This window comes from Aquarana catesbeiana, linkage group LG11 (genome assembly GCF_042186555.1).
Source record: "Aquarana catesbeiana isolate 2022-GZ linkage group LG11, ASM4218655v1, whole genome shotgun sequence".
Lineage (NCBI taxonomy): Eukaryota > Metazoa > Chordata > Amphibia > Anura > Ranidae > Aquarana > Aquarana catesbeiana.
The window spans coordinates 6121921-6148831 of NC_133334.1; the positions used below are offsets into that span (position 1 = coordinate 6121921).

The following is a 26911-nucleotide window of genomic DNA, read 5'->3' on the forward strand; positions in this document are numbered from 1 at the left end:
GACCAATAGCTGCTGCACCACACCTGTGCACAATCCCTGGACCAATAGCTGCTGCACCACACCTGTGCACAATCCCTAGGCCAATAGCTGCTAGACCACACCTGTGCACAATCCCTGGACCAATAGCTGCTGCACCTCACCTGTGCACAATCCCTGGGCCAATTGCTGCTGCACCACACTTGTGCACAATCTCTGGACCAATTGCTGCTGCACCACACCTGTGCACAATCCCTGGACCGATAGCTGCTGCACCACACCTGTGCACAATCCCTGGGCCAATAACTTCTGCACCACACCTGTGCACAATCCCTGGACCAATAGCTGCTGCACCACACTTGTGCACAATCTCTGGACCAATAGCTGCTGCACCACACCTGTGCACAATCCCTGGACCGATAGCTTCTGTACCACACCTGTGCACAATCCCTGGGCCAATAACTGCTGCACCACACCTGTGCACAATCCCTGGACCAATAGCTGCTAGACCACACCTGTGCACTATCCCTGGGCCGATAACTGCTGCACCACACCTGTGCACAATCCCTGGACCAATAGCTGCTGCACCACACCTGTGCACAATCCCTGGGCCAATAACTGCTGCACCACACCTGTGCACAATCCCTGGACCAATAGCTGCTAGACCACACCTGTGCACTATCCCTGGGCCAATAACTGCTGTACCACACCTGTGCAACATCCCTGGACCAATAGCTGCTGCACCACACCTGTGCAAAATCCCAGGACCAATATTTGCTGCACCACACCTGTTCACAATTCCTGGGCCAAAAGCTTCTGTACCACACCTGTGCACAATCCCTGGACCGATAGCTGCTGCACCACACCTGTGCACAAACCCAGGACCAATAGTTGCTGCACCACCCTGTGCACAATTCCTGGGCCAAAAGCTTCTGTACCACACCTGTGCACAATCACTGGACCGATAGTTGCTGCACCACACCTGTGCGCAAACCCAGGACCAATAGTTGCTGCACCACACCTGTGCACAATCCCTGAACCAATAGCTGCTGCACTACACCTGTGCATAGTTATGAGAGAGTGTGAAGAAGCGAGCACTGTCAGAAACAGAGGGGCAGTGAATAAAAGAAATATCACCAGAGCCAGGCCCTTAGCATTTTTCTAGATAGATAGATTACTAATGCTCAAATTTAGGGTGAAGATGATCTCCTCCACATTGTCCCATAGATTGTCACAAAATGTATCTTTTCTAGGGACAGGAGCTGTGTGCAATAGGCAGAAGAGCTGACAGTCTAACCACTGTTTATTATTATATTTATTATTTTATCTCTGTTTATATATATATGTTTATTTGTGATCGCAGCGCGCCCTTTTAGAGCAGAAGCAGAAGAAGAAGCGTCAGGAGCCCCTCATGGTCCAGTCTAATGTGGACGGTCGGGTGCGAACCCGCAGGATGAAGCAGTCGGAGGAGCAGGCGCCCCTGGTGGAGTCTTATCACAGCAGCAACAGCAGCACCATATACCACGGTAAGCCTATAGGGGGCGCCGTGCAGGGGTGGGGGGCTGAATGCAAGAGTAATGCCCCGTACACACGGTCGGATTTTCCGATGGAAAATGTCCGATCGGAGCATGTTGTCGGAAATTCCGACCATGTGTGGGCTCCATCACACATTTTCCATCGAATTTTCCGACACACAAAGTTTGAGAGCAGGCTATAAAATTTTCCGACAACAAAATCCGTTGTCGGAATTTCCGATCGTGTGTACACAAATCCGACGCACAAAGTGCCACGCATGCTCAGAATAAATAAAGAGATGAAAGCTATTGGCCACTGCCCCGTTTATAGTCCCGGCGTACGTGTTTTACGTCACCGCGTTCAGAATGATCGGATTTTCTGACAACTTTGTGTGACCGTGTGTATGCAAGACAAGTTTGAGCCAACATCCATCAGAAAAAATCCTAGGATTTTGTTGTCGGAATGTCCGATCAATGTCCGACCGTGTGTACGGGGCATAACACTGCGCAGTAGGTGGGGCTTTCGTCCAAAATGGGAATTTTATACCTATCTGGTTGTTTGACCAATATCCCTACCCCTCCCATGACTTACAGTATAGTGGACAGTAATTAGGGAAGTGCTATGTACAATTCCTGGACTTTAGTCTGAATGCAGTTTTTTATATAGTGCCAACATAGTCTGTGGCTCTGTACTCTATGTTCAGAGGCTGAACATCTTTCCACTTCAGTCTCTGTACCAGAGGAGCTTACACTCTAATGTCCCCCAACAGTCACACACTATTATTATTATTCAACATTTATATAGCTCTGACTTATACCGCAGTGCTGTACAGAGATCACTGAGCCAATCACATTAGTCTCTGTACAGAGGAGCTTACACTCTAATGTCCCCTCTCCCACAGTCACACACTATTATTATTATACATTTATATAGCTCTGACATTACTGCAGAGCTGTACAGAGATCACTGAGCCAGTCACGTCAGTCTCTGTAACAGAGGAGCTTACACTCTAATGTCCCCTTCCTGTTTTGCAAGGTGCTGTTGGCTCACTCTACTTTGGTCTTAGCTAGAGGAAACATCAAGCCTGGGTCTGCCTTGCAGGCTTCTCCCCCAGCCCCCATGCAGTGGGTGGGGGGAGATGAAGGTGGAGGCTCTCCAGAGGCACTGAGGCCTACTCCATGTGCTCAAGCTGCAATGGATCCTGGGCCTGTCCTTATGCAAGAGGAATCCTTACCAGTCCTCCAGGATAGAGTGGTGAACAGACTTCGCCGCATTGCTAAAGAGTAGGGATGAGCTCCGGCGTGTTCGCATGGCGCACGTGCCGAGCCCGCCAGGAAGTCGGCACGGCGCAGCGCTAATCACAAGCAGTGAGACATTTCCCGATCTCTGCAGCCGCACATCGGGAAATGTCTCACTGCTTGTGATTAGCGCTGCCCCGTGCCGACTTCCTGGCGGGCTCGGCACGTGCGCCATGCGAACACGCCGGAGCTCATCCCTACTAAAGAGGAACAGAAACTTGCTGTGATGAAAGAGGATCTCAGGAAAAAGAAATCCCTGCATAGTAAGTCTAGAAACAGTAAGAGGGAAGTCTCCAAGCTGAAGTCTCTGGAAGAGGCATTAAAAAGCAGGAGAAGTTGGTCGCCTCTCTGAAGGAGAGTAGCGGTGTGTTCAGAGAAAAATTTGAGAATGAGGAGAGATTGCAACAGATGAAGGAAGGTGCCTGTGCCAGTAACAGCCAGAGGGTGGATGCCACAGCAATGGTGACAGTATGGATGGGGGTAAGGAAGTGGCTTCACATGGTGGCCCCAGTACTACCCCTGTCTCAGAATCTGTTGCACCTGAGTCAGTATCTGCTCCCCAGCGGCCTGGGTCATCTCAGGAGGAGGTTGAGGAAAATGGCAGATTGCGGCAGGCCATTACAGGAATGGAATCTCCCTTGAGTGGCACCGACTCATCAGATGAAGATCATGGGAATGCAGGTAGAAATGGCATGTATCCAGCCAGAGAAGTTTCTGCTGGCTATGAGGGGTTCCACAGGGACACTAATAGTGCAGAGCAGGAATGTCGCATGAACATTGAAAATGCAGAGCAGGAATGTCGCATGAACACTGAAACTGCAGTGCAGGAGGGCTGTGTGAATCTGAAACAGCTGATGTTTTTTCTAAAAAGAAGACTTTACTTGATAATGGGACTACTGGTAATCGTGGTACTTCTGGGACTATGGTGAGCGGGACTGTTGTGCTGGAGGGGAGGAGGGAGGATCAAGTGGTGGGTAATTTACCAAACCAGATTTCAGAGGTTTCTATGCAGCCAGTTAATATTCCTATGCAACCAGTTAATGTGTCATCTGTCCCAGTTAGGAGTTATGCTAAAGTCATGCTACTGGTGGTGGAAGGGAGCCAGTTGTGCGACTTTCACCTAACGCACCTTCTTCCATTAAACACAGGAATGTGGTACAGCTCATGTGGGAAGGAGGAGGTATTCCACCTATCAGGAGGGTGGTTGTGGATAAGATCCTAGCCATGGGTTTTAAGGCAGAGGATATTTATGCTCTTATCAGTCCGGCTGGTTCCTATGAATATGATTTATCATTTGTGCGTCCAGAGTAGCTGGATCTGTTTTGGGAGCGGTTTGACCATGTATATAGGGGCCAGCCGGACTGGAAGGGGCTTGTCCCTAAAGTTGTCTCAAGACAGCCCTTGATTAAAAATGTGACTATCCTGACAAGGAATGAGTCTATACCCCCCCGAGGATTTATGGGTCTGGTTGAGGAGGTTTGGTGAAACGTTGTGTCCACTAAAAAAGATTGTGGATGATAGAGGAATCTGGACGGGTGGGTGGTCGGTGTCAATGAGGTTGAGTGTGTGTGGGAATGTGGTCCAGCATTTGCCCTCCTCTGCCTTTATTGGTAGAGATAGGATTACTGTCTTCTACCCTGGTCAACCTAAGCTGTGCCATAAATGTGGAGTCAAGGGCCATTTCTCCTCTAAATGTCCAGAACAGAAGTGCTCTTTGTACCAGGGACTGGGGCATCTGGCGAGGGACTGTAACATCATTAAATGTAACCTATGTGATAAGTTTGGTCACCCTTATAGCCGGTGCCCTGAGGCTTTGCACAATAAGCCAGAGTTAGTGGAGGAATTTTTCCGTCTGGATAGGGAAGAGTCTGGGTTGGCAGAGGTTGTACCAGTGGATCCTAGTGTCTCTGTCCAGTCAGAATCTGTGTCTGTGAGGCCCTCTGTGGTGTCAGTGTCCCCCCAGTCTGGGGTGTCAGTGGCCCCCCAGTCTGTGGTGTCAGTGGCCCCTCAGTTTGTGGTCTCCCAGTCAGTGTCAGAAAGTGTGCTTGTCAAGTCTGTGTCTGCACCTATTGTTTCCCCTAGTGTAGTGAAGGCAGTGGAGGGTGCTGGACCAGAGTGTATGGTGGTGCCAACCCCTCCTCCTCGGCATGGTAGAAGTGCGGCTAGAGTTCGGCAGACACCGAGGGGTGGAGTGAGGGATGGATTGGATGATGGTGGGGGGGGGAGGTAGGAAGGGAATGAGGGTGGCTGGTGCAGAACGCAAGGTGAATGATGTGAAAGTCGGGGTGAATGATGTGGGGGGGAGGGTCTAATGGGGGTGTTTTGGAATCACATCCTGATGGCGATTAAATCTGAAAAGGTTTCTTAGCCTGGATTGTGTTTAAGTTGAAGTTCGGGGTTTGTAGTCTCTCTTTTGTTGTCATTAAAATATGTTTCTTAATATGTTATCTTGTCAGGAAATGGTTTTCTTTACTTGCAGATGTAAGCACGCTTGTTTTTGTTTAGTTGTTGGTTATATTTGTGTAAATATGGTTTTTATTAATGAATTATATGTTTGTATGATTTTTTAATAAAACAAAAAATATTCCACTCTAATGTCCCCTCCCCTACACTCACACTCTATTATTATTATTATTATTATACATTTATATAGCTCTGACATATACCGCAGCGCTGTACAGAGATCACTGAGCCAATCACATCAGTCTCTGTACCAGAGGAGCTTACACTCTAATGTCCCCTCCCCCCACAGTCACACACTAGTATACATTATATATATGTAGTCCCCAGAGTCAGCCCCAGCGCACTCTGTAATCAGCACTCAGTAACAGATCTGGTCAGACACGCCTCTCCCTTTCCAGAGGTTTCTGCTCCTGATCCTGAAGTCGGGGTTCTCCTATAATGAATGCGTTATTTTTCTGGGTGAAGTCCGCCCTCTCTATCATTTCTCAGCCTTCATTTTGGCACGGAACCTTTATCCCGGATGACGCGGCGGCGATGCGCCCGTCAGTTCTGTTTCACGCAGCGCACACCTTGATTCATCACCAATTAACCCCGCCATGGAGGTCAAACTTATTAAGCTTTCCCTTCAGATCATAAATCATTTATGTTGAAGGAACGCTGCTGAAAATCTCCCCGACAAATGACCGATTGTATTATAAAGCGCCTCGTTAAGACTAATTACGCTGTGATTCCGGGCCGGCCGAGGGAATTCTTCACCCCGGCAACAGCATCTCCCTTTCTTGGTGTATTTTTTTTTTTTTCTGCAGATCTCCGTGGCGGCTTTTTAACTGATTGTGGAGAGAACGGCCGGCAGGATGCATTTTTTTCCATTTAGACTCCGATCATCTCGCTGTAATTGGCTGCTTGGGAGAAGCGAAAAGACATTAAAATAAGTCGATTGTTTAATTTAGCTCATTTTGGCGACTAAATGAAGATGAACTCAGTATATCAATTGCTTGGGACACAGGAAGTCATTCTTCTCCTGTGGAGGGCAGTATAACCCAAAGGTCAATGGCTTCTTGTGTCCCTCAATGGACACCGACCCCCTGGACACCCTTAAAGAGAACCTGTCTACAAACATGCAAAGGAGCGCCCACTTTCATGCCGGAAGCATGGGTGATATCAACCGAAAATTAATAAAACCTGTTTCTATGTAGCTTTCAGCAGGTTCCATGGACCCCTGCATCCTGGGAAAAATGGAATTTCAATGGATCACCTTAACCACTTGCCGGTAGGGTTGCCACCTGTCCGGGATTCACCTGGACAGTCCGGGTTTTGAATAATGTGTTCAGGTTTCATGAGGACTGCAACCCAGACACAATATTCAGACCAGGCTGTGGCTCCCCAAATAACCGAGATAGGCACACACAAATCTGTTGCCACCCCGGAGCTGCGGGCAGGTTCGGCATTACTGGGGGGGGGGGGCAGGGCGACAATGTCAGCAAGACCAATTTCACCACACCCACTGTTCACTGCGGCACGCTATGTACACCACATTAATACTCTCCTTGGGGCACCCAAAGGTGTACCAGGTCGCTAAAGTGTTCGGGTTTGGCTTCAAGAAAAGGTGGCAACCCTACTTGCCGGCCGCAATACATAAATATACTTTGCGGCTTTGAAGTGGTTTACCGGGGATATGGATGAAGCCATAACTCCGGTATTTGTCACTGGATCGCTTTTAGAAGCGGCGAGAGAGGTGCGCCTTCTCCCACCCAACGCTCTCTGGTCTTTCTCAGGCTTACCGCGTTTTTACCGGCAAGCCCGGGAAGCGATCCAGCGGTTCACCCAAGCTGGCCATAGAGGTTACCAGAGACCAGAGCGTCTCTGATCACCTCTATGATCTCGGAGGACCAGAGCCACATCATGACATCACTTTCGGTCAAAGGCGGAAGTCAACTTTTCTTTTTTAAAGCAAAAAATCTATTTTTTTTTTTTTTTTTTTTAATCTTTTGCTTTCAAAGGTAGAGGAGAGATTTGGGGTCTTATAGATCTCTCCATAAAGAGGTCCTGTCATCCCTTATTTCTATCACAAGCAGTGTTTACATTCCTTGTAATAGGAATAAAAGTGATTAAAAAAACCTAAAGGGACAGTGTAAAAAATAAATAAATAAGAAAAAAAAAAAAACATTTAAAGCGCCCCATGCCTCCATGCTCACACGCAGAAGCAAACGCATACGCAAGTCGTGCATGCATATGTAAATGGTGGTTGCCCCACAAATGTGAGGTATCGCTGCGAACGTTAGAGTGAGAGCAATAACTCTAGCGCTAGATCTCCTCTGTAACTCTAAACAGGTAACCTGTAAAAAAATGTAAAGCGCCCCCATCCCGCCCCTGTACTCAGGCGCAGAAGAGAACGCATACGTGAGTCACACACGCATATGTAAACGGTGTTCGCACCACATATGTGAGGTATGGCCGCGAACGATAGAACGAGAACAATAATTTTAGCACTAGACCTTCTCTGTAACTCTAAACTGGTAACCTGTAAAAAATTTTTTGTCCCCAATGGAGATTTTTAGGTACCGTAGTTTGTCGCCATTCCACGAGCGTGCGCAATTTTAAAGCGTGACATGTTAGGTATCTATTTACTCGGCGTAACATCATCTTTTATATCTTACCAATGAATTGGGTTATATATGATGTTTTTTTGTATGAAAATTGCATTTAATAAAACCGCTGAGCAAATACCATGTGACATTGAAAAAAAAAGCAACTATCGCCCTTTTTTTCTCCAGGGTCTCTGCCCAAAAAAATGTATATAATGTTTGGGGATTTTAGGCAATTGTCTAGCCAAAAATACAGATTTTTACTTGTAAACAAAAAGTGTCAGAAAAGGCCTGGGTCAGCAAGTGGGTGAAGTACATCAGTGCCGCCTCATTAGTGCCCATCAGTGCAGCCTATATCAGTGCCCATCAGTGCAGTCTATATCAGTGCCCATCAGTGCAGCCTATATCAGTGCCCATCAATGCAGGCCTATCAGTGCCCATCAGTGCAGTCTATCAGTGCCCATCAGTGCAGTCTTTCAGTGCCCATCAATGCAGCCTCATAAGCGCACATCAGTGAAGGAGAAAAGTTACTTATATAAAAAACAGAAAAGGTTTTTTATTTTTCAAAATTTTCAGTCTTTTTTCGTTTGTTTAGCAAAAAAAAAAAAAAAGCACGCTCATGGTCACGGAGTTGGGTTATTCATCGATTGTCTGCCTCTCTTTCTTATCTCTGTTTGTCAGAAAGGCGGAATCGCACTTTATTCCGGACTTTTCCCGGCTTTCTTCCCGCATCGGAGGGGTTAACGCGGACTTGTTTGTCCTTCTTTTTTTTCCCCCTTTGCCACAAGAGGAAACGAAATGCCAAATAACTGTAATAAAAATAAAATGATCTTTCCGACCTTCAGCCTGCGATGGCCTTTATTAATTCCCGACCGCCGCTGCCAGCCTCCGAGGGATCGCAAAGATCATCCGGTGTCTATAAATAGAGGATTCAGAGCGCAGGGAAATCTTTACAAGATGCTCGATGAGTCTTTAGGATCCGAGTTATTATTTCATTTTTTTGTTTGTTAAATAGCACACTTGGCCGATTCTTAAAGCAAAACTCCGACCAAAACATTTATAATTTTTCTACAGAGTGGAAACCCTACCAAAATGGACCCAGGGATAGTGGGAAATCCTCATAATGGACACAGCGGGTGTACAAACCCAGAAACTCAGCACAGGGATGGTGGGAACCCCTCATAATGGGCACAGCGGGTGTACAAACCCGGGAACTCAGCACAGGGATGGTGGGAACCCCTCATAATGGGCACAGCGGGTGTACAGACCCGGGAACTCAGCACAGGGATGGTGGGAACCCCTCATAATGGGCACAGCGGGTGTACAAACCCAGAAACTCAGCACAGGGATGGTGGGAACCCCTCATAATGGGCACAGCGGGTGTACAGACCCGGGAACTCAGCACAGGGATGGTGGGAACCCCTCATAATGGGCACAGCAGGTGTACAGACCTAGGAACTCAGCACAGGGATGGTGGGAACCCCTCATAATGGGCACAGCGGGTATACAGACCCGGGAACTCAGCACAGGGATGGTGAGAACCCTTCATAATGGGCACAGCGGGTGTACAGACCCGGGAACTCAGCACAGGGATGGTGGGAACCCCTCATAATGGGCACAGCGGGTATACAGACCCGGGAACTCAGCACAGGGATGGTGAGAACCCTTCATAATGGGCACAGCGGGTGTACAGACCCGGGAACTCAGCACAGGGATGGTGAGAATCCCTCATAATGGGCACAGCAGGTGTACAGACCCGTGAACTCAGCACAGGGATGGGGGGAACCCCTCATAATGGGCACAGTGGGTGTACAGACCTGGGAACTCAGCACGGGGATGATGGGAACCCCTCAAAATGGGTACAGCGGGTGTACAGACCCAGGAACTCAGCACAGGGATGGTGGGAACCCCCCATAATGGGCACAGCGGGTGTACAGACCCGGGAACTCAGCACAGGGATGGTGGGAACCCCTCATAATGGGCACAGTGGGTGTACAGACCTGGGAACTCAGCACAGGGATGGTGGGAACCCCTCATAATGGGCACAGTAGGTGTACAGACCAAGAAATTCAGCACAGGGATGGTGGGAACCCCTCATAATGGGCACAGCGGGTGTACAGACCCGGGAACTCAGCACAGGGATGGTGGGAAATTGCCATTCCTCTCCCTGACAGCGAGGTGTGAGGTTGCTGGTTCCTTTGCTCCTGTGCTTCCAGATACCAGGGACTAGAGTTGCTCCTCTGCCTCAGGAGTGATGCAGGATCCTGGGGAGGACCCTGGTGGAGGCCCCCTGGATAGGCCTCAGCCTGTGGACGACACTGGGCCTGGCCCAAGGAAAGATGAGTCCCTGTCTGCCTTTAGACGGAGGGTTATTGAAACGCTGAAGCGGATTGAGAAGGAAGAGGAGAAATTGGTAGCTTTGAAAAATTAATTTAAAAAGAAAAAGCAGATTTGTGCCAAAGTGTTCAGCAAGAAAAGACCGGCTCTGAGGCCTGAGCTGAAAGACCTGGAACAAGCTCTGCGGAAACAGAAAGAACTGGTGAGTTCTCTGAAGGAGAATAGTGGAGCATTTAAAGAAAAATATAAGAATGAAGAAAGATTCAGCCAAATGAGAAGAGGAGCCGCTTCCTGCGTGGAGGGTGAGGAGACCAGTGAGGAGATGCAGGTACAGACAGCAGAGAGTGAGAAAGTGGGCCCGGAGGATGAGCCCAGCTCTTCAACACCTCAGACATCTGCTGAGTCCTCAATGGTGGAGGCCTCTGTCCCCTTCACTCCCCAGCAATGTGGAACATCTGAGCAGGAGGTAGAAGGTTCTGGCATGCTGGAGTTTATCAATAAGCTGGAATCCCCTCCGGATGCGGCTTCCCTGGATGATGATGAGAAGATGGACAACATTCCTAGCCCTGTGGAAGAAAGACCTGTGGAGAGACAAGGTGCAGGTACAGTGTGTGTGCAGGATGGTGGTGTGAACTTTAATGACAATGTGCTTGCTGAGGGTTGTAGTGCTGCAGGCAGTCAGCCCAGACCCATAGACAATACACAGCATGCAATAACATCTGCTAATAACTGTCAGCTTCAGTCTGCAGAGAGGTCCATTGACAATACAGAGACTTTGCCTGGGCCAGGCACAGCGGCTGTTCCTGTGAATGGTGGAGGAGATGCTGGGTGCAGTAGTGCTACAACTTTCCAGGAGTCTGCAGCAACCATGACTGTGATTGATCCCAGGAAAAAAACTGTGTGTTCAGAGGAGGGGGGGGGGGGGTCCTGCCTCTTCTAATCAGAAGACTGCTATCTCAGCTGATTCAGACTCTCTGCCAGCAGGTTTGATTGTGTCTAAGGACAAGACTGCAAATGCTGCTGCTGTAAGAAAAACTTATGCTGGTGTTGCTGCTACAGGATCTGGGAAGGGGCAGCAAGCAGGGAAGGAGCATGAAAATGTTTTATCTTCCTCCCTGTTTAAAAGGAGGAATGTTGTGCAGTTAAAATGGGAAGGCGGTGGAATCCCCCCCATAGGAGGACAGTGGTGGATAAGATTCTACAGATGGGGTTTACACCCACAGATATCTTCGCCCTGATCAGTCCGGCAGGTTCCTATGAATATGATTTGTCCTTTATCCGTCCGGAGTCTTTGGACATATTTTGGGAGAAGTATGAACACGTGTGTAGGGGCCTGCCGGACTGGAAAGGGCTCATCCCAAAGCTTGTCTCACGCCAGCCCCTCATTAAAATGGTCACAGTTTTGGTCCACAATGAATCCATACCGCAAGGGGATTTATCTGTATGGTTGAAGAGGTATGGAGACGTCCTGAGCCCCCTAAAAAAGATTGTGGACGATCGGGGAATATGGACGGGGGGATGGTCTGTGCAGCTAAAATTAAAGGTTGTTGATAATGTCATCCAGCATCTTCCATCCTCAGCTTTCCTGGGGAGGGACAGGCTGACCATCTTCTATCCAGGCCAGCCAAAGCTCTGCAATAAGTGTGGAGATAAAGGGCATCTTGCATCCTCCTGTCCAGTGATGAAGTGCTCTCTGTGTCAGGGTATAGGACATTTGGCGAAGGATTGTAATATCATCAGGTGCAATCTGTGCAATGCGGTGGGACATCCTTACAGTCAGTGTCCTGAGGCAATGCACAACAATCCTGAGCTCATGAGAGAGTTCTTCCGCCTGGACATGGAGGATGCTCAGAGCTCAGCAGCTGGGGTGCCTGTGAGTCCATCTGAGTCTGTGCCAATACCTAATGTGTCTCCCCAGTCTGTGGTGCCCCAGTCTGTGCCAATACCTAATGTGTCTGTGTCTCCCCAGTCTGTGCGTTTACCTGGGGTGCCCATGTCTTCTGTAGGTAAGGTATCAGTTGCCAAAAAATGTGTCCAATCCTTCTGTGTCTGTGTCTTCTAAAATTGCAGAGGCAGCAAGAGGTGCTGAGGCAGGTGCGTCAGATGTGGTGCCAACCCCCCTCCCCCGATGCTGCAGGGTTTCTATTGAGGATCGTGGGGTGCAGAGGAGTGGGGAAAATGGTGGAGAGGCTGGCCTGGTGGTAGATAAGGGAAGGGGGAGTGGGGGGGAGGTGAAGGGGAGGATAGGGGTGGGGAGGCTGTTGAATCTGGTTTGTCTAAGGATGATATGGAGTGGTTGGAGGATAGGAGGAGGAGGAGGGGCAAAAGAAGGAAAAAAAGGGGTTCAGTTACCTTAAATCCTAAAGTTTTGCCTTTGGAAAATAAGTTTAAGGTCCTGTCTGATGATGAGGATGAATGGGACTCATTGAGTTCTGCATCCTCTATGGATGATGAGTGCCAGGGTACAACGGAGCGCGCTGGTTCTCCAGGAAGAGGGAGTAGTCAGGCTAAGAAACGGCTGCCTCAACTACCCTAATGGCAGTTCCCACTCCGTTAAAAGTGGCAACCATTAATGTTGCCAGTTTAAGATCAGTAAGTGCTCGTCAAATGGCCTTATTTTTGCTCAGCGAGTTTGATGCTAACATTTTGTTTTTGCAAGAAACCCATCTGAGTAGTCTCAGAACTCAGCACAGGGATGGTGGGAACCCCTCATAATGGGCACAGCGGGTGTACAGACCCGGGAACTCAGCACAGGGATGATGGGAACCCCTCATAATGAGCACAGCGGGTGTACAGACCCGGGAACTCAGCACAGGGATGGTGGGAACCCCTCATAATGGGCACAGAGGGTGTACAGACCCAGGAACTCAGCACAGGGATGGTGGGAACCCCTCATAGTGGGCACAGCGGGTGTACAGACCCAGGAACTCAGCACAGGGATGGTGGGAACCCCTCATAATGGGCACAGCGGGTGTACAGACCTGGGAACTCAGCACAGGGATGGTGGGAACCCCTCATAATGGGCACAGCGGGGTGTACAGACCCGGGAACTCAGCACAGGGATGGTGGGAACCCCTCATAATGGGCACAGCGGGGTGTACAGACCCGGGAACTCAGCACAGGGATGGTGGGAACCCCTCATAATAGGCACAGCGGGGTGTAAAGACCCGGGAACTCAGCACAGGGATGGTGGGTACCCCTCATAATGGGCACAGCGGGTGTACAGACCCGGGAACTCAGCACAGGGATGGTGGGAACCCCTCATAATAGGCACAGCGGGGTGTAAAGACCCGGGAACTCAGCACAGGGATGGTGGGTACCCCTCATAATGGGCACAGCGGGTGTACAGACCCGGGAACTCAGCACAGGGATGGTGGGAACCCCTTATAATGGTCACAGCGGGGTGTAAAGACCCGGGAACTCAGCACAGGGATGGTGGGTACCCCTCATAATGGGCACAGCGGGTGTACAGACCCGGGAACTCAGCACAGGGATGGTGGGAACCCCTCATAATGGGCACAGCGGGTGTACAGACCCGGAAACTCAGCACAGGGATGGTGAGAACTCCTCATAATGGGCACAGCGGGTGTACAGACCCGGGAACTCAGCACAGGGATGGTGGGAACCCCTTATAATGGGCACAGCGGGTGTACAGACCCGGGAACTCAGCACAGGAATGGTGGGAACCCCTCATAATGGGATCAGAAGGTGTACAGACCCGGGAACTCAGCAAAGGGATGGTGGGAACACCTCATACCAAAATATACTTTTGGGTGGGCAGACCCTTTAAATGGTGTGGAAAACCTTTACCAACCAATTAGAAATCATTCCTTAACTGTCTACCTAAAGTCTGATTGGCTGTTTTGAATGCTTTGGGCATGATCACTTATCTCTATTATCTCTTCTTGGCCTCTTAGTTGACACTTTATGGTCAGTGTGGAGGTCGCAGTCATTGTGTGTCACTGCGATTTTCTCTCCTCTCCTTTCTATAGAACGGGTTGTCACCTGGAAATAAATGGGACATAAAACAGATCTTTAAAGGAAGAAAAATGAAAGCATTAAATCCGTGTTTAGTGGGTAATAGTTACACATTACAAGCTGAATTTTTCACGTCAAATAAAATTTGGTGTTTAAAGCGGCAATTACCCGACTGGCTCCATTTCTGTGTTATTTGTCGCTACATTTTATTTCCTGGCCGGGGGAAGTATCGGGTTTTATGTCAGTTCTCTTGCTGAGAATATCATTTTCTGAGATTCTCAAGGACAAAACAAACATTGTATCAGATTCTTCCGCCAAATTGATGTTTCTTATTAATATTGTGCTATAGACATTGTATTGACATGTCAGAGCTTCATAGCGAATGATAAATCCCAGAAGACCTTGTCAGCCAGGAAGAAAAGATTGTCTGCTTTTGGCTTGTGTAAGGTGCAAGGTACCAACCTGCTTTACTGATTCAGTTTCCAATTGGTTCATGGCTGGCAGCAGGTATGGCTCAGATTTACATGGCTGGTACCATGACTCAGTTCTTCCTGCCTGGCCCCCAGTATGCTTCAGATTTCCATGGCTGGCACCAGGTATGCCTCAGATTTCCATGGCTGGCACCAGGTATGCCTCAGATTTCCATGGCTGGCACCAGGTACGGCTCAGATTTCCATGGCTGGCACCAGGTATGCCTCAGATTTCCATGGCTGGCACCAGGTATGCCTCAGATTTCCATGGCTGGCACAGGTATGCCTTAGATTTCCATGGCTGGCATCAGGTATGGTTCAGATTTCCATGGCTGTGATCAGGTATGGCTCAGATTTCCATGGCTGACATCAGGTATGGCTCAGGTTTCCATGGCTGTCACCAGGTATGCCTCCGATTTCCATGGCTGGGATCAGGTATGGCTCAGATTTCCATGGCTGGCATCAGGTATGGCTCAAATTTTCATGGCTGGCACCAGGTATGCCTCAGATTTCCATGGCTGGCACCAGGTATAGCTCAGGTTTCCATGGCCCCGCACCAGGTATGCCTCCGATTTCCATGGCTGGCACCAGGTATGCCTCAGATTTCCATGGCTGGCATCAGGTATGGCTCAAGTTTCCATGGCTCGCACCAGGTATGGCTCAGATTTCCATGGCTGGTACCAGGTATGACTCAGTTCTTCCTGCCTAGCACCCAGTGTGAGTATCAGATTTCTATGGGTGGCACCAGGTATAGCTCAGTTTTTTATGACTGGCATCAGGTTTGGCTTAACTTTCCACAGCTGGAACCAGGTATTTCTCAGTTTTCCATGTCTGGAAGCATGTATAGCTCATATATCCATAGATGGCATCAGTTTTCTAGGGCTGGCACTAACTATGGCTGGTACCAGGTATGGCTCAGTTTTCTATAGCTGTCACTAGGTATCACTTAATTTTCTATGGATGACAAGAGGTATGACACCAGGTATGGCTCAGTTTTCTATGGCTGTCACCAAGTATGGCTCAGTTTTTAATGGAGGGCACCAGGGATGGCTCAGTTGTTTTTGGCTGACACTAGATAGGGCTCAGTTCCTTATGGTTGGCACCACACATGACTATAGCTGGCACCAAGTATGGCATAGTTTTCTATGGCTGTCACCATGGTATGGGTCAATTTTCTTTGGTTGGCACCAGGTATGACTGAGTTTTCAATGGCTGGCAACAGAGATGGATCAGTTTTCTATACATGGCACCAGGCATGACTCAGTTCTCTATGGCTGGCACCAGGTAAGGCTCAGTTTTTCACATCTGACGCTAAATATGGCTCAGTTTTGCACAGTTTTGCACCAGATGTTGCTCAGTTATTTACAGCTGACTCCAAATATGGCTCAATTTCTCATGGCTGGCACCAGGTATGGCGCCATTTTCCACAGCTGGTGCCAGGTATACCTCAATTATCCACAGTTGACTCCAAGCATGGCTCCACTTTTCATGGCTGACACCCGGTATGGTTCAGTTGTCTCTGGCTGGCACGATGTATGGCTTGATTTTTTTTATGGCTGGCACGAGGAATGGCTCAATTTCTTTGGAAGGCACTAGGTATGGTTCAATTATCCACAGTTGACTCTAAGTATGGCTCTGTCTTTCATGGCTGGCACCAGGTATAACTCATTTTTTTAAATAAAGTATAGGTTGCACTATCAATGGCTTCACATTTGTTGCTGTCAGCAGATATGTCTCGGTTGGCTATCAGGGTATGCTGAGCCTGGTAGTTCTTCAGTCTTTGGTAATCCATAGATTGCTCAAGGCTGATGTAGCGCCCTGCCTCAGTTAGGCAAAATTTTTTGTTTTTGGCTCCACTGTAAATAGTGGAGCAAGGATGAACTTTTCGGGTCTGGTCAGGGTTTCCCAGGCTGGGTAATTGATTGCTCCTGCCTGTTTCTGAAGGAGGCTCTCTAGAAAACAGAGCAGAGAGGGTTAATCACTGAGCTATGACTACTTACTGTATCAGACTTCAGTCAGTTCCTGGGTGGGGACACCCAGAAGATGGCTGAGGGAAGTCATACATATTTGGGTGGTTCCTGCAGATGGTTCTTCCTCTGCTATAAGGGTTCCAGTTTTCCTGGGGCTGCTGCCCCAGTATGGCTTAATTTTCTATGGATGACAAGAGGTATGGCACCAGGCATGGCTCAATTTTCTATGGACGGCACCAGGTATGGCTCAGTTTTTTATGGCTGGTACCTTCTATGGCTGGCACCAAGTATGGCTCAGTTTTTAATGGATGACACCAGGTATGGCTCAGTTTTTTATGGCTGGTACCTTCTATGGCTGGCACCAAGTATGGCTCAGTTTTTAATGGATGACACCAGGTATGGCTCAGTTTTTTATGGCTGGTACCTTCTATGGCTGGCACCAAGTATGGCTCAGTTTTTAATGGATGACACCAGGTATGGCTCAGTTTTTTTATGGCTGGTACCTTCTATGTCTGGCACCAAGTATCGCCCAGTTTTTAATGGATGGCACCAGGGATGGCTCCGTTGTCAGGCAGCTAGTGTGTGATAAGATATGTAGTTTGGGTTTCACCAGTTGCTGGGCCTGTAGAAGATTTGCTAAAGGATTTATTTTGCTGGAGGGCACTATCTTGGAGTTCTGGTCTGGAGAATGATATTTTAGTCTCCTTTACTGTCATGCAGAAGCTGGGTAGGGTAGGACATTGTGAGTAGGACTGGATATTAGAACTTTCATGTGTGGCTGCAGCTAGAAAGATTTGTGCTTATAAATTTGTCCTCCCGTTGATATTTGATATCATTTTTAGAGTATCCCGTATCCTTACCCCCCTCTTGTTCAAGTTCTCTGCAATAAAATGAATAAAAAGACATTCCCTTGACTGAATGTGCATGGAACTGTGTCCGTGGCAGGCTCCGTGCTACTTTTGGGAGAACCAGTCTATGTCCCGAGGCCCCTTTGGGGTTGAGTGCTACACTTACATACAGCGGGTAAAATAAGTATTGAACACGTCACCATTTCTCTAGGTAAATCTATTGGTAAAGGTGATATTGACATGAAATGTTCCCCACATGTTGGTGACAATCCAAGCAATCCATACATACAAAGACACCAAAACAAATCCGTTCAGGAATGAAGTTCTGTGTAATAAAATGGAAGGACACGGGGAAAAAGTATTGAACCCGCTAACTGAAATGTATTGAATACTCGGTACAAAATCCTTTGTTGGTAATGAGAGCTTCAAGACGCAGGCTCCTTTATGGAGAAACGAGTCTCATGCGTTGCTCAGGTGTGATCCTGACCCATTCTTCCACACGTCTTCAAATCTTAAAGGTTCCGTTGGCCTCTTCTATGAACTCTGATCTTTAGTTCTTTCCATATATTTTCTAGTGGATACAAGTCATGTGATTGGCTGGGCCAGTCTAGTAGCTTTGTTCTCTTTCTCCTTGGCTTTGTGTTTGGGATCATTGTCCTCCTGAGATGTCCTCCTGAGAGGTCCTCCTGAGATGTCCACCACTGTTTCATCTCCATCATCCTGGTAGATGGCAGCAGATTTTTATCACCATTCATCCTTCCTTTAATGATATGTAGTTTGCCAGAATCGTATGCTGAACAACAGCCCCACCCACACCATGATGTTCCCACCTCCAAACCTCACTGTTGGTTTGGGGTGATGTGCCATGTGACCTCCAAACATGGTGTGTATTATGGCATCCAAAGGGTTCAAATTCTGTCTCATCTGACCAGACTATATTCTCCCCGTATTTCACAGGCTTGTCTAAATGTGCAGAAAACTTTAATTGAGCTTCACCAAGCTTCTTCTCCAGCAATGGAGTGTTGCGTGCTGAACGTGCATAGAGGGTGCAAACAAATCAGCCACCACCCACCTCAGGTCGGTCAACCCCCCCATTGCTCGATCGTCAGCCCACCAGCCCCGCACGACTAGGTCGCGGGCAGCGCTTCCTCCTCGCTGGCTTCCTCTGCGTCTCCTCCTCCTCGGCGACCAATACAATCTGCTGTCGGCACGTCTGTAGGAGTGTCAGATGCTGTGAGTAGCACCGGTCCTGCTGTCCTCCCTGAGTGGATCTCGTCGGCTGGGAAAGACAGGTGGCTCCCCTGGTTCTCGGCGCCGTGGCTTCTGCATCTGACCTGGTCTTCGGCCTCTCTGTCCTGATTGGCAGGGGCAGGAAGCTGATTCACTGACATCGCAGGGTGGGAGGGCTTAGGGGCGCAGCGCTCTGCGCTACGAGGACAACATAAAACTGGCCAATTGGGGCCTCGGCTGTGATCATGTGCCTGTGGGGGGAGGGGAACAGGTAGAGATCTGTTGATCCAGTGCCCTGCACAATGCATGGCCACAGAGATGGTGGAGGCTTGGGGGTGGCGCCGCAGGCTGGGGGGGGCACCCCGTTTACATGCACAGGGTCATGTGACATCTTATTAAGTTTTTGTGTCCTCATAGATCAGTAATGTGACCCAGATTTCACTTTGCACCGTTTTCCGCTCTTTATTTTCATTCTTTTACAGGAGTATAAACATTGTACAAAAAATTGACACAAATCAGTCCGTAACTTTTCTTTGTTACTTTGTTTCAGTTGAATGGGGGAGGGGAGGAGGAGCTGATATGACCATGGAGTAGATTGTTGATGCCAAGGCTGTGATTTAATGTGATTTCATCTTCTCTCTGTCTGTCCTTTCTTGCCGATCGCCCCGAGCAGTACAGGAGGCCGAGCAGGAGGATCCGCAGGTGGTAACAGAGGCGCAACCTCCCAAATCTACCAAAAAAGCCAAAGCGGCGGGCGCGGCAGCGAGTTGCCCATCTGGCAGTGCCAGGAAGGAAAAAAAGGGAAAGCAGAAAGGTCAGCCGCATGCTCCAGAAACCCTCACTGTGAGGTCACGTTGCATGTTTTCCCATCCTAAATACATACACGCATGTGACCTGTATGTGTATGTGCTCCCCGACCACGCAGCGCAGCATGAACCGTGAACCCATCACACATGGAGAGCCCCTCCCGCCCATTTACCTCCATAGACTGTGCTGTGATGTATGCCAGTACTCTGCTTGTTTTACCACCCTGTGGTCAGCTGATCACTTCTATCCAATCAGACTCATTCAGTAAAAGAGAAAACCACATAATAAACTGGAGTTTACCTTCCACTGACCCGACTACAGACAGCTGCAATCTCATTGGTCACTAAGGGGGGGTTTATTGTTCACAGTATTTATTTCAGAAGAACTGTATGTATTATTTGTACCTACATGGAAAACATGTATAATATGTAATGTCAGAAAAGCAAAAAGCCCTTTCTCTGATTAAACACTAAGGGGTCTGTTTATAACAAATTTGCTCGAAAAATGTAGCAAGCAATCGCTCAGCCAATCGCCCGACCCTATTTTGCTTAATAGGTTCATTTCTTATGGTTGTCAGCTCCATCTTGTGGCCATAATGCAGTATTTTTTTCTGAAATGCCTCAATCAGGAAAAATACCACAATATGACCACTAGATGGAGCTGACGATCATAGGAAATCATAGGAAATTAGGCAAAATATGGTCAGAATTCATGACAGCTGGGTAATATATATTTTATATAAATATATATATATAGATATATAGATATATAGATATATAGATATAGATATATATCTATATATGTATATATCTATCTATATATATATATATTTATATATATAAATATAACCTTACCTTGCATAACATGGAAAGTATGTAACTTTTTACATTTTTTAAATTAAATATTCTATTTGTACAGTAATCCCTCTCCTTTTCTCTATATACGGCCCTTGGAAAGGCCTGATTGCTTTGAACTTGTACCTGCCATTATGCACCTCACCCTCTTCAGTATTTGATATATATATATATATATATATATATATATATATATATATATATATATACACACTATATTACCAAAAGTATTGGGACGCCTGCCTTTACACACACATGAACTTCAATGACATCCCAGTCTTCGTCCGGAGGGTTCAATATTGAGTTGGCCCCTCCCCTTTGCTGCTATAACAGCTTCAACTCTTCTGGGAAGGCCATCCACAAGGTTTAGGAGGGTGTCTATGGGAATGTTTGACCATTCTTCCAATAGAGCATTTGTGAGGTCATGCACTGATGTTGGACGAGAAGGCCTGGCTCACAGTCTCCCAAAGGTGTTCTATCAGGTTGAGGTTAGGACTCTGTGCAGGCCAGTCAAGTTCCTCCACCCCAAACTCGCTCATCCATGTCTTTATGGACCTTGCTTCGTGCACTGGTCCAAATCATTTGGTGGAAGGGGGGATTATGATGTGGGGGAGGGGGGATTATGGTGTGGGGGTTGTTTTTCAGGGGTTGGATTTGGCCCCTTAGTTCCAGTGAAGGGAACTCTTAAGGAGTCACCATACCAAGACATTTTGGACAATTTCATGCTCCCAACTTTGTGGGAACAGTTTGGGGACGGCCCCTTCCTGTTCCAACATGACTGCGCACCAGTGCACAAAGCAAGATTATTTTTCATGGAGATTTTTACTATTTATTTTTTTAGTTCTCTTTTATTTTCATTTTTATTTTCTTAAAAAAAAAATGGAAAAATTTAAGCTAAACTGCAAAAGATCGACCTTTGTAGAGGTTCGCTCAGCTCTAAAGTGGAAATCTTAATGGTCGTCCAGGATTGGAACAAATACCAATCATTAGTTATATCATGACCCCAGTAAAGGGATTCAAACGCAGGTGATCAATGTATGTGAATAAACTTTTTCAAAGTAGAATTATTACATCAGCATAATCAAAAATCAAAATGTATTCAAAGCAAATGAAACAAAAATGTTATTATTATTTCTTATTTTTCTTCTTTTATTTTTCTTATTTTCCATTTTTCTTATTTTTTCTTATTATTTTTCTATTATTATTATTATTATTATTAATAATAATATTTTTAATAAGAATAGTTGTTAATTACTGGTATTTATATAGTACTTACAATGTATGAAGGACTTTATTTCCTGTACATACAGCTCCTTAAAGGGGCTTCCAATCTCACACACACGCACATACTGGGGCCAATAAACCCACCGGCATGTTTTTGGAGTGTGGGGAGGAAACCGGTGTATACCCAGAAGAAATGTCCGCACACCACCACTGCCGATCCGTACAAACCATTTATTGCATAATCTTCAAGAGCAGATAATACTGAAGAGCACACAAAGTAGCTGCTGTTGATGTGTTTCACATGAACTTGTACTTAATCATTATGATTAAGCACAAGTTCGTGTGAAAGGCATCAACAGCAGCTACTTTGTGTGCTCTTTAGTGTTATCTGCTCTTGAAGATTATGCAATAAATGAAAACAAAATTATACCAGACTCAACCGCTGAACACAATGGCGGCTGGTGGTAAAAAATGTTTTGGCAACAAACAGTGCAGCCACAGCCACCCCTGGTCGCTCAGGTCACCCACAAAGTAGAGAAAAAATTACTTGGTTTTCGTTTTATTTGTTTTTTGTTTTTCGGGTCATTCGTTATGATCGAAATTTGTAAATTCGAAAATTCATAAATACGAAAATTTGTGAATTAGAAATTCGAAAATCTGAAAATTCGTAAATTCAAAATTCGTAAATTTGAAATTCAGAAATTTGAAAAAAAGAAAGAAAATCTAAAAATTCAAAATAACTAACTAACTAATAATTACTAACTATTAAATTTTAGGTATTGGAATTTTCTTTCAGATTTGGCTGTTAGTGAACAAATACAAATTTATCCGAAGTTACGAATTATCCGAAATAATGAATGCCGCATCAAAACAAATGGAACGGAATGATTTAATAATTAATACTTAATAATAATACAATTTTATTATTATTATTTATTATTATTAATTTGTTACGTTCCTTTCGTTTAGATGCGGCATTCGTTATTTCAGATAATTCGTAACTTCGGATAAATTTGTATTTGTTACAATTCACTAACAGCCAAATTTGAAAGGAGATTCCGATACCTATAATTTAATAGTTAGTAATAGATATTATTAGTTATTATTTCAGATTTTCAAATTTTCTGGTTTTTGAATTTTCAGATATTTGTTCTTTGAATTTTCATTCTTATTTTCGAATTTATGAATATTTGGAAAAATGAGTTAAACAGGTTTTCATTAATTTGGATATTTCCGAATTAACAAATTTGTCGAATTTGGAACTAAACAAATTGCACATGTCTACCACAAAGCACCTCCCCCCCCCACGGATTGGTCAGGTCAGTCGGGTAACCCCGGCACTTACCCCGTCTATGAAGCGGGCAGCGCTTCCCTCCCGGTGACGGTTGGTGGCTTCCACTTCTTCTTCTGGGGATCATGGCGGCTTCCGCCATGCGTCTCCTCCCTCCTCCTCCCTCCTCCTCCTAGGCCAATTGGAATGCTTCTCTTTTCGGCCAATCAGGAAATGGGTCTCAGACCAGCTTTCTGATTGGCCAGGAGGAGAATCAGTGTGACAATAGCGAATATGAATTCGCTAATGTCACACAACTGGGTGGGCTTGGGGTGCAGTGCTCTGCGCCCCCAAGCCCACCCATTATTGAAGCCTATTAAAGCCTCAGGCTCTAATCACATGCTTCAATTAAAAAAAAAACACATTGGATTCTATGTGTCCGGTGCCCTGCACCTAGATTGGAGGGCCGGACGCATGGATTGGGGGGGCAGCGCCCGCGTGCCCCCAATGGACGGGCCGCCACTGGCTGAACATTAAATGTACATGCTGAGGACGGGTGCACAAGCTGGGATGTCCAATTCCCCCGTGTAATAAATCCAAAGCAGAAAAGAAACCGACCACCCGGTGTGCTCCTCTTATTACTCTTTATTGGCTACATGACATAGATACAGTGTAAAATGTTAACGCGTTTCAGCTATTACAGCCTTTCTCACATGAGGAAGGCTGTAATAGCTGAAACGCGTTAGATTTTACACTGTACCTATGGCATGCAGCCAATAAATAGTAATAAGAGGAGAACACCGGGTGGCCAGCTTCTTTTCTGCTTTTGATTCATTATGCAATAAATGGTTTGTACCGATCGGCGGTGGTGTGCGGCCATTTCTTCTGTATATAATGTGTTGTGGTGGTGAGCCATGGCGAGCCCCCATATAGGGACACCACAAAGATGTCTAATCTCGCCTGGAGCTGCGTTCATCTTTGGCAGGAAAACAATGTAGCCAGAGGAAACCCATGTAGACCACAAGAAGAACATGCAAACTCCATGCGGATAGTGTCCTTGCCGGGATCTGATGTGATGACCCCGGTGCTGCAAGGGATAAGTGCTAACTACTAAGCTACTATGCTGCCCATCATTAATGTAAATATGGGAAACTTGTGGTGTCTTCTAGCAATTTAAATTTGGAGAAAGAAGAGAAGGCAAACATGGATCAAGGGGACTACACCCCCCTTATCAGGGCGGGATAATGCCATAAGCCTGGATAGAGGGCTTAATAATCATAAACACTGCAGAACTAAGGGGTCTACTTGGAAAAAAAACTAGCAGATAAATGTGACGAGCCTTTCCCACCCTTGATGAATTTTGGACAAACAGTAAAGCCTTGGATTGTGAGCATAATGCAGAAACATGCTTGTAATCCAAAGCACTTGTATATCAAAGCAAATTTCCCCATAAGAAATAATGGGAACTCAGATGATTCGTTCCACAACCATTTATTCATAAATCCTTCAGTTTATAGTCCATATAAAAAGATTATAGCAATGTGATCGGTTGTGTAACCATAAAATGATCATCTACAAATGGAATCCTCCACAAGGGGATTAGAAGCAAAATCCAGCAGGAGCTCCAGAGTATAAAAGAGAAGAGAGGGCGCCTCTAAGTGTAGCAATATAGTTACATTTAATGAAGGTACAAATTAGAAATTAATTCTATACATTGTTGTTATTTTGTCGTTACATTTTTTGTCTTTTTTGTTTTTATAGTTGCCCTTTGTTTGCTTAGAACAGGATTTTATGATTTCGGTTGGATAGAATCTCATCCTGAATGAACCCTCTAGAAACGTTTCCTCCTTGTTGTAAATATTCGGTATTTTAGGATCTGCGCAGCGGAAAAATGATGACTAAGACACATGAGAGATATAAGAGATATGAGCGAGGAGATTGCAGTGACCATAAAACTGAAACTCTTGTGATATCGTATAAAATCAAAGTGCGCACAAAGGATGGCGGGTCGGTCATGTGACTTGCATCCAGCGCCATCTCCTCTGCTAAGGGTGACCTGGCGGGATAATTCTGTGTCTTCTGTGAGCCGTCTGTGTATCTGATGTGCGTTCCATATAGAATATACACCTCAGCGAGGCCTCTGTACACTGTGTGGTGCTTTGCATGCTGTGATATGATATCCGTCTGTGTTAGACCGCACGGTGTCGCTGCATGTCCATGTGACCGCCCACTGCGCCATTTATTGTTGCACGTTATGCCCCCTTTTTTTTAATTATTTTTTTAACTGAAACTATTGATCATGTGTTGGAGTGCAACTGAAAGGAAGAACATTGTCTTCACCCCTCTATGGAAGAGTCAAATTATATCAAGTCACTGGATATATATATATATATATATATATATATATATATATATATATAAGGCTTAAAGGGTCATTCCATCCAGAAATCATATGTCAGTGATTGCTAGATGCTGGAGAGTTTGCCAGTTACTTACAGTATCTCACAAAAGTAGGTTATTTAAAAAAGTGAGTTATTTTGAGGGGACAGAAAATTTACACTGTTATACAAGCTGTACACTCACTACTTTACATTGTAGACAAGTGTCATTTCTTCAGTGTTGTCACATGAAAAGAGAGAAGAAAAGATTTACACAAATGTCACTGAGGGGTGTACTTACTTTTGTGAAATACCGTATATGTCTGCTCTGAGTTTCTGGGTCCACGTTCATCAGTATGAGGGGTCCCCAATCCCCTGCATGGACTTTTAAAATATGTTGAATTTTGTAGAATGCAGCAGGAGAAGTGAGAACACCCCAGGGTGAGGGAGGGCTGGGAGATGTCACCATTAGATTTTCTAAGAGATAAAAGAAAGCAGCTAAAACTCTCAGGAAACAATGAGATATCCCCATTATGGTTCTTAAACAACAATTAAAATTGTGTCGCAGACAAATCCTAATGCACCATGGGGGTGTGCAATTGGACCGACCGACCGACTGACCCATGGGGGGTGCAGATGTTTACTGCCCCCTCCTCCAAAAAAGAACAGCAGCCGCCATCGCCTTCTTCATCTCCAGCTCATCCCTCCCTTGTACGTTACTCATCCCTCACCCATCCTTTACTTATCTTTCAACCATTTTTTTCTTCATCCCTCTCCCATCCCTTCTTCATCTCCTGTTCATCCCTTCCTCATCCCTTCCTCATCCCTCCCTCATCCTTTCCTCATCCCTCCCTCATCCTTTCCTCATCCCTCCTCCATTTCTCCCTCATTCTTCTCTCATCCCTTCTTCATCCCCTGCACAGCCCTTCCCTCTTGCCTTACTCATCCTTTCCTCATCCCTCACACATTTCTTTCTTCATCTCTCTCCATTCCCATCTTCATCCCTTCCTCATACCTTACTTATCCCTTACCCATCCTTTCCTTATCCTTCACCCATTCCTTCTTTCTTCATCTCTTTCCCTCCCCTCCCTCATACCCTACTCATCTTTTCCTCATCCCTCGCCCATTTCTTTCCTTATCCCTCACCCATTCTTTCCTCATCCACCACCCATCCTTTCTTCATCCCTCACCCATCCTTTCCTTATCCCTCGCCCATTTCTTTCCTCATCCCTCACCTATTTCTTTCCTCATCCCTCACCCATCCTTTCCTCATCTCTCACCCATCCTTTCCTCATCCCTCATCTATCCTTTCCTCATCCCTCACCCATTTGTTTCCTCATCCCTCACCCATTCTTTCCTCATCCCTCGCCCATCATTTCCTTATCCCTCGCCCATTTGTTTCCTCATCCACCACCCATCCTTTCCTCATCCCTCGCCCATTTCTTTCCTCATCCCTCACCCATTTCTTTCCTCATCCCTCACCCATCCTTTCCTCATCCCTCACCCATCCTTTCCTCATCCCTCACCCATCCTTTCCTCACCCCTCACCCATTTGTTTCCTCATCTCTCACCCATTCTTTCCTCATCCCTCGCCCATTTCTTTCCTCATCCCTCACCCATTTCTTTCCTCATCCCTCACCCATCCTTTCCTCATCCCTCGCCCATTTCTTTCCTCATCCCTCACCCATTTCTTTCCTCATCCCTCACC

General features: G+C 46.5%; 1 protein-coding gene across 1 annotated transcript in view; it reads left to right on the top strand.

Moving 5' to 3' along the window:
* Nucleotides 1–26911, top strand: part of TUB (TUB bipartite transcription factor) — a 233025-nt gene that overhangs the window by 168791 nt on the left and 37323 nt on the right. The window contains 2 exon segments of the mRNA XM_073603970.1: nucleotides 1340–1502; nucleotides 19344–19484. Of these exon segments, the coding sequence (XP_073460071.1) occupies nucleotides 1340–1502; nucleotides 19344–19484 (304 nt within the window).